The 17,383-nt window shown below is 46.1% G+C and overlaps 1 protein-coding gene across 6 annotated transcripts in view; it reads left to right on the top strand.

The window, feature by feature from the left end:
- Positions 1-11,724: 11,724 nt before the first annotated feature.
- Positions 11,725-17,383, top strand: part of C3H4orf45 (chromosome 3 C4orf45 homolog) — a 144,020-nt gene continuing 138,361 nt past the window's right edge. For all 6 annotated transcript variants that reach the window (XR_007773462.1, XM_050946674.1, XM_050946677.1 and 3 more), the window contains exon 1: positions 11,725-11,900. Coding sequence is in view for 5 of the 6 variants with exons in the window: in XM_050946674.1 (XP_050802631.1) it covers positions 11,834-11,900 (67 nt within the window). In the remaining variant the exon portion in view is untranslated. The remainder of the gene's footprint in view (positions 11,901-17,383) is intronic.

Below are 17,383 nucleotides of genomic sequence, written 5' to 3'. Positions count from 1 at the left end.
AAACAGATTCCTACTAACATTGTAACCACTGCACTTCACTCCCGTGCAAGGCACCAAATATTACTGTTGGTTTTCAGCCTCAAATTCCTCCCTCAAGGCATCCCTAATCCTTGTAGCCCTGTGCTGGGCCTCTCTAGTAGCCCTGCTCTCTGGCTGTGCAAATTCAGCCTCCAGGCGTTGAACCTCAGAGGTCCATGCCTGAGTGAATGTTTCACCTTTCCCTTCACAAATATTATGGAGGGTACAGCACGTGGATATAACCGCAGGGATGCTGCTTTCCCCCAAGTCTAGCTTCCCATACAGAGATCTCCAGTGCCCTTTTAAATGGCCAAAAGCACACTCCACAGTCATTCGGCACCGGCTCAGCCTGTAGTTGAACCATTCCTTGCTCCTGTCAAGCTTCCCTGTTTATGGTTTCATGAGCCAAGGCATTAACGGGTAAGCGGGGTCTCCAAGGATCACGGTGGGCATTTCAACGTCCCCTACTGTGATCTTCCGGTCAGGGAAAAAAGTTCCTGCCTGCAGCTTCCTGAACAGGCCACTATTCCGAAAGATGCGTGCATCATGCACCCTTCCAGGCCAGCCTGTGTTAATGTCAATGAAACGCCCACAGTGATCCACAAGCACCTGGAGAACCATAGAGAAATACCCCTTCCGATTAACGTACTCGGATGCTAGGTGGGGTGGTGCCAGAATAGGAATATGAGTCCCATCTATCGCCCCTCCACAGTTAGGGAAACCCATTTGTGCAAAGCCATCCACAATGTCCTGCATGTTCCCCAGAGTCACGGTTCTTCTTAGCAGGATGTGATTAATGGCCCTGCAAACTTGCATCAAAACGATCCCTATGGTCTACTTTCCCACTCCAAACTGGTTCCCAACCGATTGGTAGCTGTCTGGAGTTGCCAGCTTCCAGACTGCAATAGCCACCCGCTTCTCCACCGGCAGGGCAGCTCTCAATCTCGTGTCCTTGCGCTGCAGGGTGGGGGCGAGCTCAGCACACAGTCCCATGAAAGTGGCTTTTCTCATCCGAAAGTTCTTCAGCCACTGCTGCTCATCATCCCAGACTTCCATAACGATGTGATCCCACCACTCAGTGCTTGTTTTCTGAGCCCAAAAGTGGCGTTCCACGGTGCTGAGCATTTCCGTGAATGCCAGCAGCAATTTCGTGTCGTACGTGTCAGGCGACTCGCTATCATCATCGGACTCCTCATCACTATGGATCATAAGGAATAGCTCAACTGCCAAACATGATGTGCTGGCGAGACTCATCAGCATACTCCTCAGCAGTTCGGGCTCCATTTCCCACAGAAATCACGCTGCACAGAAACCGTTGAGAGAGTCAAGACGGAACGTGGACGGAAAAACAGGGATTACTGGGATGTGAAGTGATGCATCACGGGGCGTTGGGACAGGAAGCAGAATGACCCGCACCCTCCGCCCCCTTCCCACAACCCACGGCGCCAAAATGGGAAGACGTGCTCTGTGGGATAGCTGCAATAATGCACCACTCCCAACAGTGCTGCAAATGCTGCAAATGTGGCCACACTGCAGCACTGGTAGCTGTCAGTGTGGCCACACTGCAGCGCTTTTCCTACACAGCTGTACGAAGACAGCTGTAACTCCCAGCACTGCACACCTGCAAGTGTAGCCAAGGCCTGAGGGTGCCTTCTCTCTTCAGCCCCTCTTGGGCTTCTTTAAATCCAGCCCTCTGCTCAGGTGTCTGAAATAAATTTATCTCCTTTTCAGGGCTTAGTAAAGAGTCCTGGCAGAACTCTCAGTCTACCCTCACCAGGGCCTTCAGTCCTGTACCTTGGGGCTCTTTTAAATCTAGCCCTTTTTCTTGGGCTTTTAAACTATCCATGTCCCCTTTCTGGAACTTGGGCCATTGCAGCACTGCAGCTCATTCACCACTTCAGGTCCCAACCCAGGAACCATATAAACAGCAGCCACATGCTGCCCCCTTTACTTGGTTGCTGCTACATTGCCTGGGCCTCTTCCCACCTGGCCTCTTTACTTGAGCTCCCATTGAACTCCCTTTATCCAGAGCAGAACACCCTTCCTTGCTTATCTGACTCCAGCTGGGAGCTGAGCTACTCAGTCCCTGAAGCTCCTTTTAGGTGAGCCTGCTGGGCTCTGACTCACTTTTTCTAAGCAGGCCGGGAGGACCCACCTTCACTGCTCCTTTCCTGGGGTGGGATGTGGTAGGACCACGATGCTCCAGCAGGGGTCCTTGAAAGGCCAAGTACACCCCCTCACAATAATATATGTTCATATGCACCTTGGAGTTCCTCTCGGCCGCTTCTGCTGCTCCCTAGACACCTTTGAGGAGCAGTGGGCACTGTCCAGGCGTCTCTGCTTGGGGTCCCCTTCCAGTTCCCTGCTTATGGCCCTATGATTTCACTCTTGTCCCCATTTTCTTATTAGTTGTCCTCCAAAAACATTTGGACCCTGGGTTTAGTTGCTCCTCACCTTAGGCTAAGGGAGGTGCCTTCAGATATGGGCAGGTTTGTGCACACCCACCTCCTGGAACTCAATAGGTATAACTTGGAATTAATGCATAATGAATGAAAAAATTATCTTGCTCCTGTTCATGTGATGAATACATCTGTGACTTGTTAGCAGTGCACAGGCTTCCAGAAGAAAAGCCTGGAAGGTTGAAAGTTAACTGCGTAACTTCATTCCATTCATGGGTATAGTTTAGAATTTAGCCTCCACCCTTTACATTGCAATGAGATGCAGCCAGGAGATAGAGAGGAAGAGAAGATGAGATCTGGAGTGAGCTTCACTCATGCTTCAGCCCTTATGCACCAGAGAAAAGGGCAGAAGCAGCATATAAGGGCCTTGTGGCTGTGTTCCACAGTTCCTGCATCTGGAGAATCCTCCGCCAGATACCAAGGTTTTAAGACACCTTTTTGCCATTCTGGCCCTTTCATGTGATTCTGAGGAGACAGAGCTGGTGTGAGGATCTAATCCTTTATTCTTTTGTCTGGGTCCCTCTCCTATATTATAAAGGTACATATTCCACATTTGCTCCTTAGCAAGTGGAGACCTATGGTTGATCTTGCCTATAGTGTGTGTGTGGGGGGGAGGTGTTTCAAGATATTGACACATAGGTAACCTGTTAGTCCAGGCTTCTTTAGGCCTTTGTTGACCGTTTATTATCATACATGCATATAAATTGTTTTAGCACATAAATGCCTGTTTGCTGATATTACTACTTTTCCTTGAATTTACTACTATGTCTAGGGGGTAAATCTGGGAATTTGTTTATACTTTGTATACAAAGTATATAAAGGTGTCTTTCAAAAGAAAAAAAAGAAATTCTAAAATTAAATAATCTGAATTAGCTTGCATTAATATTTTACTACTTGCATTGGTTTTCTGAAGTTGTATTTGAAACTTATATATTTAATTATTTTAACACATAATCATCATTAATACATATTTTAAAAAATACTTAGAGGGAAGAACACTCCCCATATCTGGGAAGTCAGGATCTATCTATCTTAGGAACTTACAAGGTCCCTATCACTGTAGTATATAAGCATTTCACCAGCTTATCCTCACAACATCCCTGTGAGGTAGGGAGTTGCTAATCACCCCATTTTACACGGAACTGGGGCACAGAGAGGCTAAGTGACTTACCCAGGGTCACACGGAAAGCCTGTAGCAGAGCAGACACTTGGGCCTAGATCTGTCAAGTCCTAAACTAGTGCTCTAACCCCTCTCCACAGGGCTCAGTGATGTGAGAATCGGTCAGAAATGATGGGTAAGGTAAAGGCAATTAATTAAAAACATACATCACCACATGTATCACATGTTAAGTTATAAAAGAGGTCTTTCAAGCAAGTGTTCAATGCATTCTTAAAAGCCAACTATAGAAAACCAGAATCCTCAGCTTGTGTAAATTAGTAGTGCTGCACTGAAGCTGGTATTGGGAGCACAGTTTCTCTCTGTGCTTCCCCAGAATTCACATAGAAGGTGGTGGAACTGTGGGGTTTCAGAGTGGAATTTCAGTTCATTTTTGGAGGCTACACACCTGACCCATCTGAGAATGATTTGGGGAAAACTCTTTGAGTAGATTCATATATGGAGCGTCAATGGTGCCTCAGAAAGACCAGTCCAAATAGTTCCCTGACTGTTACTTCATTTTAAAGTGCTTGCAAAGATTTATCATGTCTCGTATTTTAAAGAGTAGTACAACTGCTGAACAAAACTGAAGAACAGAATAGAAGTTGGCTGAAACACCTCCTGGATTTGCAGTGAGCATACAAGTAACTTTGTCACTCAGTCCTTAGGTAGTTTTGTGACCCTAGTTAGAACCCAGGACTGTTAGAGCATCTTTGTCCTCAGCAATCAGAGATGTTTATTCTTAAATAGTCCAAGAAAATAACAATGTTTTCCAGCTCCATTAGGCTTTTGCATTTTTTTTAAAGGACTAAACAACAAAAACTGCCTAATTGGTCCAGATGCATTTACTTATGCTATTGTAAAGTAAAATAGGATAGCTGATGTTGAATGCTGTGGACGTGGAATCCATAGAAATGTGACAATTTATTCCAGCTGTAATTTCCCATGCAATGATTTTTATGAACTTCCCTGCCTATCATTTCCATGACTTAATCTGCCATTGTGGATAACGAAAAGAAAAAAAACAAAAAACAACCAATAAAAACCTCCTGACACTTCCCTTTTCTCCACATTGATCGTTAGAGGCCAGATTCTCTCTCTCACCCAACACAAAAGAGATAAAAGCTGGAGGTGTCTGGCCAACTGAGAATTCCACTGGTGGGTGAATGGAGGACCCTCAATTGGGGTGAAGCCACTATAACTGGCTCCTGTACCCCTCCCAAGCTAGAATATGGAGTATGTCATGATGGGCTCCTTAACTAAGAGGAGAGCATGTGTTCCAAAAATTGTTTAAGTTCTCTTGTTTTTGGGGTTGTCTTCGCGCAGTTACCTATACAACAGTAATTCTAACAAAAACAAGATTGAATAAAACTGGGGGGAAATTGAATTAAAATAAATGGTTTGCTTAACATACCTCGTAAGATGAACTACATAAGACATTGTCATCTTAGTTACACAGAGAACAGAATGAACTTTGTCTGAAAAGCAAGTTCCTGTTCTCCTATTCTCTTGTCAGAGTCAGCTCCTGCTGCTGTGTCCAGAGAGAGATGAGTGACCCCCTCTCTCACTCAACCAGCCAGTGTCCCTAGAGCTAGTGTCACTACCTCTGGTTTACAAACCATTTTTCTCCAGTTACCTATGCACACAATAGGGTTTGAACTCCCTATTTTCTTTAAGGGTATGTCTACACTTAAAGCTACAGTGGAGCAGCTGCACACCTGCAGCACTTCAGTATAGATTCTACCTATGCTGATGGGAGGGATTCTTGTGTCAGCATAGATAATCCACCACCCCAAGAGGCAGTAGCTAGGTTGAGGGAAAAATTCTCCAGTTGACCTAGCACTGTCAGTATTGCTAGTGTACCTAGTGATGTAAGTTCCTAGAGTTGAGTAAAGCCTTGTATTGTTCTTTCAAATGGGCAGATTGGGGTGGAGTGAGGACAATGCCAAAGTAATTTTCCATTTTTATGAACTATGAATTAGGAACTGAGATCCAGACCCTCTATCACAGCTGGGGCTCTCTGGTAGATCTCTAGCCCCTGAACTTCTTTGCTACACTGGATCTTAGTGCAAGAGATAATTTGGCCATATGGTTTTCAGAAGTAGATCAAATTTGTCTAGTAAGTTCTTACTTAAAATACATTTTCATGTTGATGGCACATATCACCTCTTGTCACTTGGAAAACCATGTATTGTCAAGTGAACCATGACCATTTTTAGACCGAGAGGCATGGTGTAGAACATCACTGGAGCATCAAGAACTCCTGAGTTCTAATCCTGATTCTGATAACAACTTGTGTGATGTGTCCTTGGACAAGTAACCTAGTGCATGCCTCAGTTTCCTTGTCTTTAAAAAGAGTATAATAAAACCTATTTCATACCCATTTCACAGGGATGTTGTGAGGATTCATGTTTGTAGAGCATTTTGAAGATGAAAAGCGCAATATAAATATTTAGTATTAGTCTCAGTCTTGCAGGCAAGCTGTGCATATTCTTAGTTAAAATTGTTCTAATGGCATCCATCTGCAACTTGAATACAAGAAAGAAATTGTAAGACTGCCTGTCTATGATCAAGGCTTTTTCATGCAGCTCACCCTACTGTTTGGCATTTAGCCAATTGCAATAGCCTATTGAGGAGGGAAACAGCTCTGAAGGAAAGAATGTGCATGTTAAGCAGAAGATGGCTCTTGCAAAGGGTGAGAAAAATAAGACAAATATCACCAACTGCCAAAGTACTCACTGGTATACACAAGAATGAAGCAAGACAAAGAGAAGGAAAAAAATGTAATAGGCCCCTGACATCTTCCTCCTCATATCCCCCACTAAAGAGAATATCAGCCCATGTGCACTGCAGGCTGCAATAAAGAATTCTTCTACCTCAGGACCAGGTCTGCTTTACATTAAGGTTGCTTCTCTATGGAAAAATATGGGCAGGATTAGTTTGGAGCTACTTAAAGCAATCCAGAATGTGACCAAACTTTCATCATTGCAGCAATGATGCCAAAAATTTTACGGTTAGCTAGGTAAGGCCAGATCACATTGAGAAGGCTCGCAAGTGATCTGCTTTTCTAATAGCACGACAATGACCTTTTTATTTAACTGGACTCATCTCACTGTCAGATGCACTATTTTGTTGCTGATCTACCAGGAGCTGACCCCCAAGTCTTCCTAAGAATGACAGGACACAGTGCAGAATCGCAAGAAATTTCTGTTGTCTGATGTCAGAACTAGTCTCCTTTCTTCCTCTCTCTAGTCATCTGTGGATTCATTTCACTCAAGCTGTGCTGCAGAGCCGGAACAAACATATAGTGTTGCAGCCAACATGTCCTCCTCCACTTCCTACAAGGTTTCAATCCGAGAGAGGTCAACAGGTAGCCACCTTCCCCTGTGCTGTCTTCCCTTTTATAAGGCTTGGTACCTTCTCTTAAGCCCAATTGGGCAGTAAGTACTGTAATCTTTCATAGGTGCACTGGGCCCCACTCCCTCTTCAAGGGGTTAGTCACCCTGTGACAAGCCAACAGAAGTTCTGGATCTGTAACAGACCTGGCTGAAACACTGGATTACTTTTGGGCAAAACTTTTAGCAAAAAAATTGTCCCTATTTTCTGCTGGATTTTTTTTTTAACTCTCTCTCCTGCAATCACACTGTCCCTGTAGGTCTACTCTAGGAACTTAAACCACCACCATATTTGGGGTCAGGAAGGAATTTCCCTCTAATTTAGAGTGGCAGAGACCCTGGGGGGGTTTCACCTTCCTCTGCACCATGGGGCATGTGTCACTTACAGGTTTAAAGTAGTGTAAATGGTGAATTCTCTGTAATTTGGAGTCTTTAAACCATGATTTGAGGACTTCTGTAACTCAGCCAGAGGTTAGCAGTCTATTACAGGAGTGGGTGGGTGAGGTTCTGTGGCCTGCAATGTGCAGGAGGTCAGACTAGATGATCACAATGGTCTCTTCTGACCTTAAAGTCTATGAGTCTATGTCCTCACTGTAGATTTAACCTGGTCCGAGCACCTCAGTTAGCCTGGGGCAGAGCAGGAGTCAACCTGGGGAAATCAGCAAGTCGGCGCCTCTGCAACACCCCCAAACTCCTTATGCCCAGTGCCCCCCCCGGACCTGTAATGCTCAGCACCCCATCCCCACAATTCACAGCACCCTGCACAATATCACCTCTGCCCAGTGCCCCCCTCTCCACAGCCCCACCACTACTGCCTAGCTCCCCACACAGGATCCCCACTCCCTAGTGCCCAACACACAGATCTCCCCCACCCCCTCACAGCCATCACCCCCAGGTTCCCCAGAGACCCACTGCCCTGTCCTGCCTCCCGGCCACACTCACTGGCCCTGCTGGGAGGTGACTGTGTCTGCTGGGCTGAGCCGGCAACGCAGCCAGGGCTCTGGCCCCTTGGGAGTGGCGTGATCAGCCAGGCCAGGGCCTGTCCCGGCCAGGGTCCTTCAGGATCCACTTGCTGGAGAGGCCCAGCCAAGCCTCTCAGACTGTCCCCCACCCCCAGCTGGCCATGCTTCCGCAGCAGTCCAAGGTGGCTCAGCTCTGGGGAGACAGGGCCTCACAGATGGTGGGAAGCAGAGACTGCACAGTGCTGGAACTGCACTGAGGTCCAGCCAGGGGACATTCCCAGAGTGTTGCCAATTTAGCTATTTTCTCACTAGATTAGGGACTTTTTGGTTTCCCTAGCAAGAAAATAAGTGTCAAAGTGACCAGTGACAAACTAGTAACTTTCACTGCCAATTATAATGACACTCAAAGAAGTCACCAATATCTATAGTCACAAAATCATTCACAAGCAACTAAGTAGTGTTAATAAAATCCATTCCATGCTCTTCTTACTTCACTCTTTTGCAAACCAAGTCAATATATTATGTTTCAATTGAGCATGTCCTTGGAAGGAATCACATTCCAGGGCTTCTTGGGCTGAGATCACTATAATCTGCAGGTGAGGAAAAGAAGTTTGTGGAGGCTAATTAAATACTTTGCTAAAGTCATGCACACATTGGAAAGAGCAGCACATTAGCCCAGGCTTGTTTTTACCCAAATGTGTTCTTTCTCGCTGCTCTGTAGTAGGTAGCTCACCCTGTGATGCAGGAGAAGATGGCTAATGAAGCAGGCAGGACAGGGGAGGCAGGTTTCCCAGTGAGGAGAGACACCTGGATGGAAGGTGGGGTGGGAGGAGACAGGGCCATGTGCCCCAGTGGGGCAGGGGGCACCATGCCTTTAGGGATGAAGCCCTTAATACAGGATCAAAGGTGGAGCTAGCTTGATTTCAGCTCCCCTTTACTCCTTCCCTGGACTTGGCCTGGGATTAGCTGCCCCATTTTCAGAAATGGAACCCTGGAAATGGGGGGATTGGGAAGGGGTCCGGCTAGAGGATTTTTGTTTTTAAATCTACTTTCTTGGCTCCCTGCAGTGCTGAGCTCAGTTCTGTACACTACAGCCCAGCACAGCTGGAGTTGGTTAATTTCAGATGATCCTCCTTTTCTTGCCAGCCTGGATTTGAGCCAACAAGTTAGTGAAAGGGAAAGCCCAGAGCCCAGGAGAAAGAGGGTATTCACCTGACCTGAGCTCGGCGCTGCAGGGAGCCAAGAAAGTATTCTTAGTGCATGAACTCACTAAATTAAATGACTTGCAGCAGATGGTAAGGTATGGAGCCAGCTCAGGATGATGACCTGTTATAGCTGTTGGCATTAAAACAATTCTGATTTCAAAACCAGGAGGCAAATTTAGCACATGAGACACAGGAGAGGGCATTCCATCTGAGGCTTGTCACCCTGCGAAGGCAGTACCATGCCTTGTTAGGCAGATAACATAAGTTACAGGCAGACATGTAAGAGTGGAGACAGATGAGTCAAGTTTTAATAGCTTTGGGTTCTCCCTATGCTCAGTGGCACCTGCAGCCATATGAACAGGGCCAGCTCTACAGTTTTCGCCGCCCCAAGCAGCGCACCGAATTGCCGCCCCGGGCGATGGGGACAGTCCGTGTGCCCTTAGGTTGGCAGGCGTGTTTCCACAGTGGTGGCAATTCAGCGGCAGCTTCTATGTTTAGCTGAAGCCATCCCGGACAGCTAAACATAGAAGCTGCTGCCAAATTGCCATCACCGCTGAAACACGCCTGCCGCCCTAACAGCACATGGACTGCCCCTGCCACCTGGCACGGCAATTTGGCGCGCTGCTTGGGCGCAAAACAACAGGGACTGCAGCCTTGCAGAATGCCGCCCCAAGCACCAGCTTGGAATGCTGGTGCCTGGAGCCGGCCCTGCATATGGACATGGTGTATGCCATTGGCAGGGGCAGGGCTCCTGATAGGGAAGAAAGGGTAGTTTGCCCTGGGCCCATAGACCAAATGGTGTTTCAACCTGACATCAGGGCCGGCTCCAGGCCCCAGTGCGCCAATCGCATGCTTGGGGTGGCATGCCACGGAGGGCACTCTGCCAGTTGCCAGGAGGGTGGCAGGAGGCTCCAGTGGACCTCCCGCAGGGGTGCCTGTGGAGGGTCTGCTGTCCCGTGGCTCCGGTGGAGCATCCGCAGGCATGCCTGTGGGAGGTCCACCGGAGCCACAGGACCAGCGGACTCTCCGCAGGGACGCCTGCGGGAGGTCCACCGGAGCCGCGGGACCGGTGAGCGGCGGAGCGCCCCCCATGGTGTGCTGCCGTGCTTTGGGCGGCGAAATTGCTAGAGCCGGCCCTGCCTGACATGCTGGGTCACAATGCCACTCACTGAAATTAGGCCTGGTGGCCTCTCTGCCTGGCCAAATGTTCAGTGGTGCCATGCTAAGTTAAAGTGAGAGTTGTTCACTTTCTGGAAGTGTCCCTACCTATTCTGATGTGTGGGAAGGCATTGGAGGACTATCAACACTCAGGTTAATTAGTCTGCATCAACAATGCAGAGTGGACAGGTTACCAGCCCAAGTGAAAGTGGCATCCGGGATCTAGCCTGTCCACTTACTCTACTGGGCTATCTCCACTCAGCCCAGATTTCAGACACAGCCAGACTCGAGTTAAATGATGTTCTGTTGTGTGTTCCTGGGTTAGAGGCAACATCTGAGTAGGAGCCTGTGTTAACTTTTTAGTGAAAAGGTATCCTTAGAATTGCAATCAAATGCAATAGCTACTGATGATAGAACAGGGGACTATTGTGTCTAGAAGAAAAAAAAATGCAGTCTATTAATGCTGTGTTCAAAAAATTACAACAACTGACAAAAAGTAAAATAAAATAAATCCTGCTTTCACTAAATTACTGAAGTGCTATGCCTAGGTACAAGAACTAGAACCCAGCTGGGTTGTTGGGTAGTTTGAAGTCTCCTCAGCTGAGAAGTGATTGAATGTGGAAGTTATCAGAGGCCAGCTGTGTACTCTGGTTCCAGGGCTTTCCAACTATTGTCTTTCATGAGTATTAAATTCAATAAAAAATCAAAGAAGTTTAACAAAGGTAAAGATTTAGAGAGATCAGCATAGCTCCATCCAGCTCGCTGCTATAGACTACAGCAGGGGTCGGCAACCTTTTAGAAGTGCTGTGCTGAGTCTTCATTTCTTCACTCTAATTTAAGGTTTTGCATGCCAGTAATACATTTTAATGTTTTTAGAAGGTCTCTTTCTATAAGTTTATAATATATAACTAAACTATTGTTGTATGTAAAGTAAAGAAGGATTTTAAAATGCTTATGAAGCTTCTTTTAAAATTAAATTAAAACACAGAGCCCACGGACTGGTGGCCAGGACCCGGGCAGTGTGAGTGCCACTTAAAATCAGCTTGCGGTGCTGCCTTCAGTATGGGTGCCATAGTCCAGGGCTGTAGCACCAACAGGTCCCCTGGGGCAGGACCCCGTTAACCCCAAAGTTGGGCACCCACACAGGCAGAGGCACCCACTCTGACCTTGCCTCTTGCAGAAGGTCCGGGGTGTTAGCCATGGAAACCTTCCCCCCCCCCCGCCCCGCCACCACCTCAAAAGGGCAGAAAGGGGCTCCAGAGTCCCGGGCTGCGCGCCTGGAGAACGCGCCGGGCCGCTTGCGCAAGGACAGTATGTCACAATGCAGCTGCCGCGCACGAGCAGCGACCCCAGCAAACGGCCCTCGCCGGCTGCTGCCTGCAGGGAGCCAACAGCTGCCGCCTGCTGCGCCCGGCGCTGGGCTGGGTCTGCCAAGGAGTAACCAAGGCAAACCGCAGGCAAGCAGCCGGGCAAAGGAGTCATGCCCGCCAGTACCCCCAGACCCTCTCTAGGAGCAGCCGCTACGGGGAAGCGGATGATATTTACAGGTAATTAGTGCGTCTCCGCAGCTGAGAGCCCGGAGCTAGCAGAACAGGACAGCTGCGAGCCAGAGCCTGACTCTGGCAGAGAGGCAGAGAAGTCTGTACAGTAAAGCAAGCTGCTGCCTCGTAGCCAATACGACAGGGCTGCAATTAATATGATTGCACCATTCACACCCTAAACAATTCTGTTCTACTATATTATTGATCATAAGCAGGAGCAATATGGACACAGAAAAATTAAGAGAGCTGCAATTCACTGTATATTATATTTTGTAATGGTGCTGCAGCTTTCTTTTATCGGGTGAAGGTCTTGATATCTAGATTGAAACCCCTCTCTTTGTTGTTTTTATGATACTGTCTTTTCCCATCAAGTAAATGTCTCCATTGTTCAACCGTGAGGATTTACTTAATGTATGCGTGAGAGAAACGCACACAAAGCAGGAACCTGAAATCGACACTTCCTCAAGTTAGAAGCTTTTGTGCTCTGCTCAGCAGTGCTCATTCTTTATTGAAAAAGTGTGCCCTGAGCCTAGGTATTAACAAAGAGACCATATCAGCGTCTGAGAACGCTACATCTGAGGGTCTGTGTGAAAACCTGCTGATACCAAAGAGATTTCTCAGCGTTGCAGTTTAATAGCAGTTACAAAGTTGGATACTTACTAGAAACACATCTGAATTTTAAATATCTAGAAAACACAGTATACTATGAAAAAGCACAGGAATTAAACTGAGGGACTGAGAGCAAATTTGTGTGTATTTAGTTTTGAAAAGTGCCTTTTTCAATTCATCCTGGGACCCTAACTTTATAATCACAAAAATAATACATATCTGAAATTTGAATTACACACAATTATTTGATAGCTTGATTTCAGAGTACGCCTATACTATTAAACAATTAATTGTAAAATCAGTTAAACTTTCACTTTCATCCTTATACATTATACTCCAAAGAACTGGAAACAGACTATGAATTGTAGAAAGTTTTTCAGACATGGTACACATTATTGAGAGTTATACTGAACACATTAGGCTGTGCTCTGCATATTATATACAGTATTATAGTTCTGTCACTAGGGTACAGTCCCAATAAGAAAATATGAATAAAATACATTTGCCTTCATTCCAAATCTGTGTGTCATTCACAGGTATTAACTGAACAGTTCAGCACCTCTAGATCTGTACAGGGGCAGCTGGCTGGGTCCCTATTTTATTTGGTGCACATGTACACATTCCGTTAGAGGGCCCAAAGCAGTAGCAGAACTGCACTGAACAGCCCAGCAGAGCACTTTCAAAAGTGCCCTTAATAAATATACTTGCACATGTGTAGCTAGAGTTTTGACCTAGAGCAGTCACTGTAGGACTTATTTGTCTCTTTCTCTAAAGTACCCTGTGGAAGTGGACAAGTTCTGCAGGAAACTTCACCAGTTTTATCATGTACTTCCCTCTAAAGTGTCCCTATGCAGATAGGGATGCACTCACAGACACACAGAGCGGTGAGGAGCTAGTTGGCTCTCTACACCCACAAGTCTCAGGACATCTGAGGCCATTTAATCTGTCTACACTAGTGCTCCCACCATTGTTACCGCTGAAACTGAGGGCCTCTCAGGAGCTTAGCAGAGTACCTTTTCTTCATGGCAGCCCTTTATGTGGTCCCTGTCAGTGACTGCTCTTAAAATTGCCCATCACCAGTAGTCTGACACTACAGAAGGGCACTACAAAAGTGAATGCCGATAGGGCAGCACTGTTATCTTATGCAGGACAGTGTCACAGGAACAGCCATTCCCGACTCATGGAGTTCAAACACTATGGAATTAAACACATGGAGAGGCTTCCCTGGGGCTAATCTTAATCTTAATTAATACCAGTTTAATTAAATTGATTTGAGAACTGATTTTGATTTAACAGGTGCAAGTTTATTGTACAGACAAGGCTGCAAACTGACAATCCCTATATTTCTCTTGGGGTCAGGTGTGCTCAGATGACCCTTCAATCTGGAAATGCCTCTGTCACATTAGAACAGAACTAAAATTTATTGACCATCTAGACAAACTGCAATGCCAAATATCCCCTCAGGAGTTTTCTATAGGTCAAATCAGTGGCAGAGTTGAGATTAACGTTGAGTTCCCTGTTCCCAAATCCAGTGCTCATATTAGTAGGCCATGCCTCGCTCAAGGAAACTGTAACTCCAAAATGCATATTGTTACTCCTGGGGGGATTCTGTCCCACTTCGCATGTGCAGAATACATATCCACTGCAGATTTATTTGCTTTCCTACAGAAAAATGAGTTTCTGATAGGGAATCAAAGGGAAGCTGCAAGAGCAGTCATGCACCACTCCCTTGCTGCACAGGTACATAGTTTCAGGCATCTGGAGTAGCCGGCGGAGAGGTAAATCACTGCAGAGCTTGGGACACCCCAGCCAGTGGCTCCTATCCTGAGCCAGGATCAGCTGCTAGTCCCAGATGGGCTAGAGACAGGAGAGGATGGGACTTCCTCTTCACCTGCAAGGAGTAGCTGGGACTGCGTCAGACCCACCACCAGAGACCTCTCACACCTGCAAGAAGCTCAGCATCCTCCCCTGCTTCTTGCCCCCAACACTTCTCAGATGCGGAAGGAGTGGTCACTGTATTGGGCGCTGCTCCCCCATCCACCCAACCCCCATGCATCTGGACCTCCCATACCCAGACACCCCCGCCAAGCCTCATCCCGTACACCCAAACTCCCCTAGCTTTCCATACCCAAACCCACCCCATTGAACCTTAACCCCTGCACCTGGAGCCTCTAGCACCTAAACCCTTGCACCCAGACCATGCCCCACTGAACTCCCTACACTCAACCCCCACCCTGATCAGCCCCACCTCCCTGCACCACCCTGAGCCCCCACATCCAGTTCCCCATGCAACTGACCCCCAGCTAGTTGCACTCAGACACCCACCCCACCAAGCCCACTCCCCCAGCACCCAGACCCCCCTGCTGAGACTCCCACAACCCTCCACTGAACACCAACCACTTTTACCTGGAAGCCCCTGCAGAGTCCCATTGCCCCTGCACCTAGATCACCCCCTCCCCAATGATCCTCTGTGCATCCAGACCCCACACTGACCTGTCTGCATCCAGATTGTCCCACATAGAATCCTCTCACCTCACACCTGGATCCCTCCACACTTGGATCCTGCCTGCCCCACACCTGGTGCACTTGGCACAAAGGGGCAGGACCCCACAGTGTCTCTGGGGCAGGTCCAGGCCTTGTGCTATGTCAGGGTCGGGTGCAGCCTCACCACTGTGGCCATGACTCCTTTGCTATATCCCTTCAGCCTCTGTTGTGCAGAGCACTGACTGACTATTGACAGGTGGATCAAAAATAAAGTTAGCTTCTGTTTCCTCTACTTCTCTTGCTTTGCTCCAGCCTCAGGCTCAGATGGTTCTCTGAGAGTCAGGTTTAGAAAAAAAAAAAGCACAAGCAAATAAAAACAGTTAAATGCCATTGTAGTACAGCTCCAGGCACAAAGTAGCTTTAAGAGCATCTCAGAATCCTTGCAAAGGTTAGATTAGGAAGTAAAGGTATAATACTTACCGGTACATTGTCAGGAAATTTAGTTTCCACCCCTTACATTCATTATGAGGGACTGAATAGCTGTAAATTACAGGGGAGAATGGCATTATTGATGCCTGTGTTGTACCTAAAGAAGTTGTATTACATATTTGTCAGTCTGCTGCCTTTCAAAAGGAGATTTTTTTTTTAAGTGGACAAGTGTATGCATAAGTTTGTGATAAATTTGCTTTTAGCTTTTGAGAAACCTTTGCAGAGATAAAATGTGATTACCAAACTCAACTAAGCTACACATCCACATTTTGGAGTCATATCTGATTTCAGTACAATTCAAACAGAAATTAACTTTTCAGTATTTCTCAGTTTACAGTATCACCAATTAATGTTCAAAAAGTGATGCAGCTCTGAGGACTGGCTTATCAATTTTAGGAAAGAATAAGCAGTGGGCAGTTTTATCATTGGTTTGCTACAGCTGGCCGCAGGGCCCAAACTTCTGAGGTGTTAAGCACCTCCTGCAAAGTGCCAAGTATCCTCAACTCTTACTGAAGTCCACAAGCGTTGCTGCACACACTAAACATTTGTCTACCCTTGAAAGTGTTTCTGATAAGATAGGGTATCAATTTAAAGTGCAACAGCTATTCCTGAATAACTCCATATGTGAACCGAAATAAGTGTGTCCACATATGGAGTGAATCAGGAACAAACCCACGTGTAAACAAGCTCTTAAGCAACTTACAGGATTTGATCTATACCATATATCTGGCCAGGCTAAAGACAGACACCACCCAGCCGGGATGATGACTTTGGCCCTCATCCTGCAAAGACTTAAGCACATACTTAACTTCATGTACCATGAGTAGTCCCATTGCCAGCTTCAAATGATAAAGTTGTAGTCATTTTGGAGTTATTGTTCTGTTGCTAGATTGAACTTTGTTGGGAAGGGCAATGTAATTCTCCTACAGGGCACAATGCATTTAAATGATTGTGGTGTATTTAGCTATGAAGCTGTTCGCTGCATTTTTAAGCACAGTTTGAGGATTTATTTACAGTAATTATTTATTTAGATTTAAATAAAACAATGTTTATACAAAGCAGTAGGCACCATGATTAATAATTATAACAAAACATTATAACAATTATAACAATAATTATTATAACAACAACAAAAAGAAAAACAAATCCCCAGCAGCATTAAAGTAATTATTCAAAAAGGAGCTCTGCCAGTCTCTGCTAAAATCCCACCCTTTCCTGCCCCTTCATCATCATTCTGGGACCATACCCTCAGCCCTCTCCAAAATCTTAACCGAACAGAAGTGTTCTGCAGCATTCCAAGGAGGTGGCCATATTCCAGCTATTTTGGATCCAGGTAGAGACCATGTTCCAGAGACTTCGAGCTGTCACACAGAACACACTGCTATGGGCTGCCTCTCTTCTACAACAAGGGGGAACCTATTCAAATATCTCTAATGACTGCAGCTGGGACAGTATGGTCCAATTCCTCAAAATTCAAGATGGAGGCTCTTACAGAGTGACACACATTCCACTTGCTTTCTCACTCATGGAGAGCTTATAATTGTTCCTTCCTTGTTTGTTGTTTTCTTTACTCTAAAAGGAAAGATTGAACACACAACTTTGCTCTTTGTGTATAGAAAACATTATTTACAAGGAGTTAATCACACACTAGCAAGCATTAGGAGACCAGCGATGTACAATGTGTAGCAACTATATTTCTACAGATTATTTAAAGACATTGATTTCTTTTAAAGAAAGTCTGGATAGCAGATCAACATGTGTGATTAGTGAAGATTATTTTGTGTAGTTGAAATGTACAATGAGATAATAATGTAATTGGCAGAGCTGAGAAATGCCAAAATAAAAACTTAACACAACACTGATGCTCTAAGCCAGAGGTGTCAATGTCTACTTTATTGTGCTCTCAT

The sequence above is a fragment of the Gopherus flavomarginatus genome, chromosome 3 (genome assembly GCF_025201925.1).
Source record: "Gopherus flavomarginatus isolate rGopFla2 chromosome 3, rGopFla2.mat.asm, whole genome shotgun sequence".
NCBI lineage: Eukaryota > Metazoa > Chordata > Testudines > Testudinidae > Gopherus > Gopherus flavomarginatus.
The sequence above is the reverse complement of the archived record's forward strand: the minus strand, read 5'-3'. Positions and strand labels throughout refer to the sequence as shown.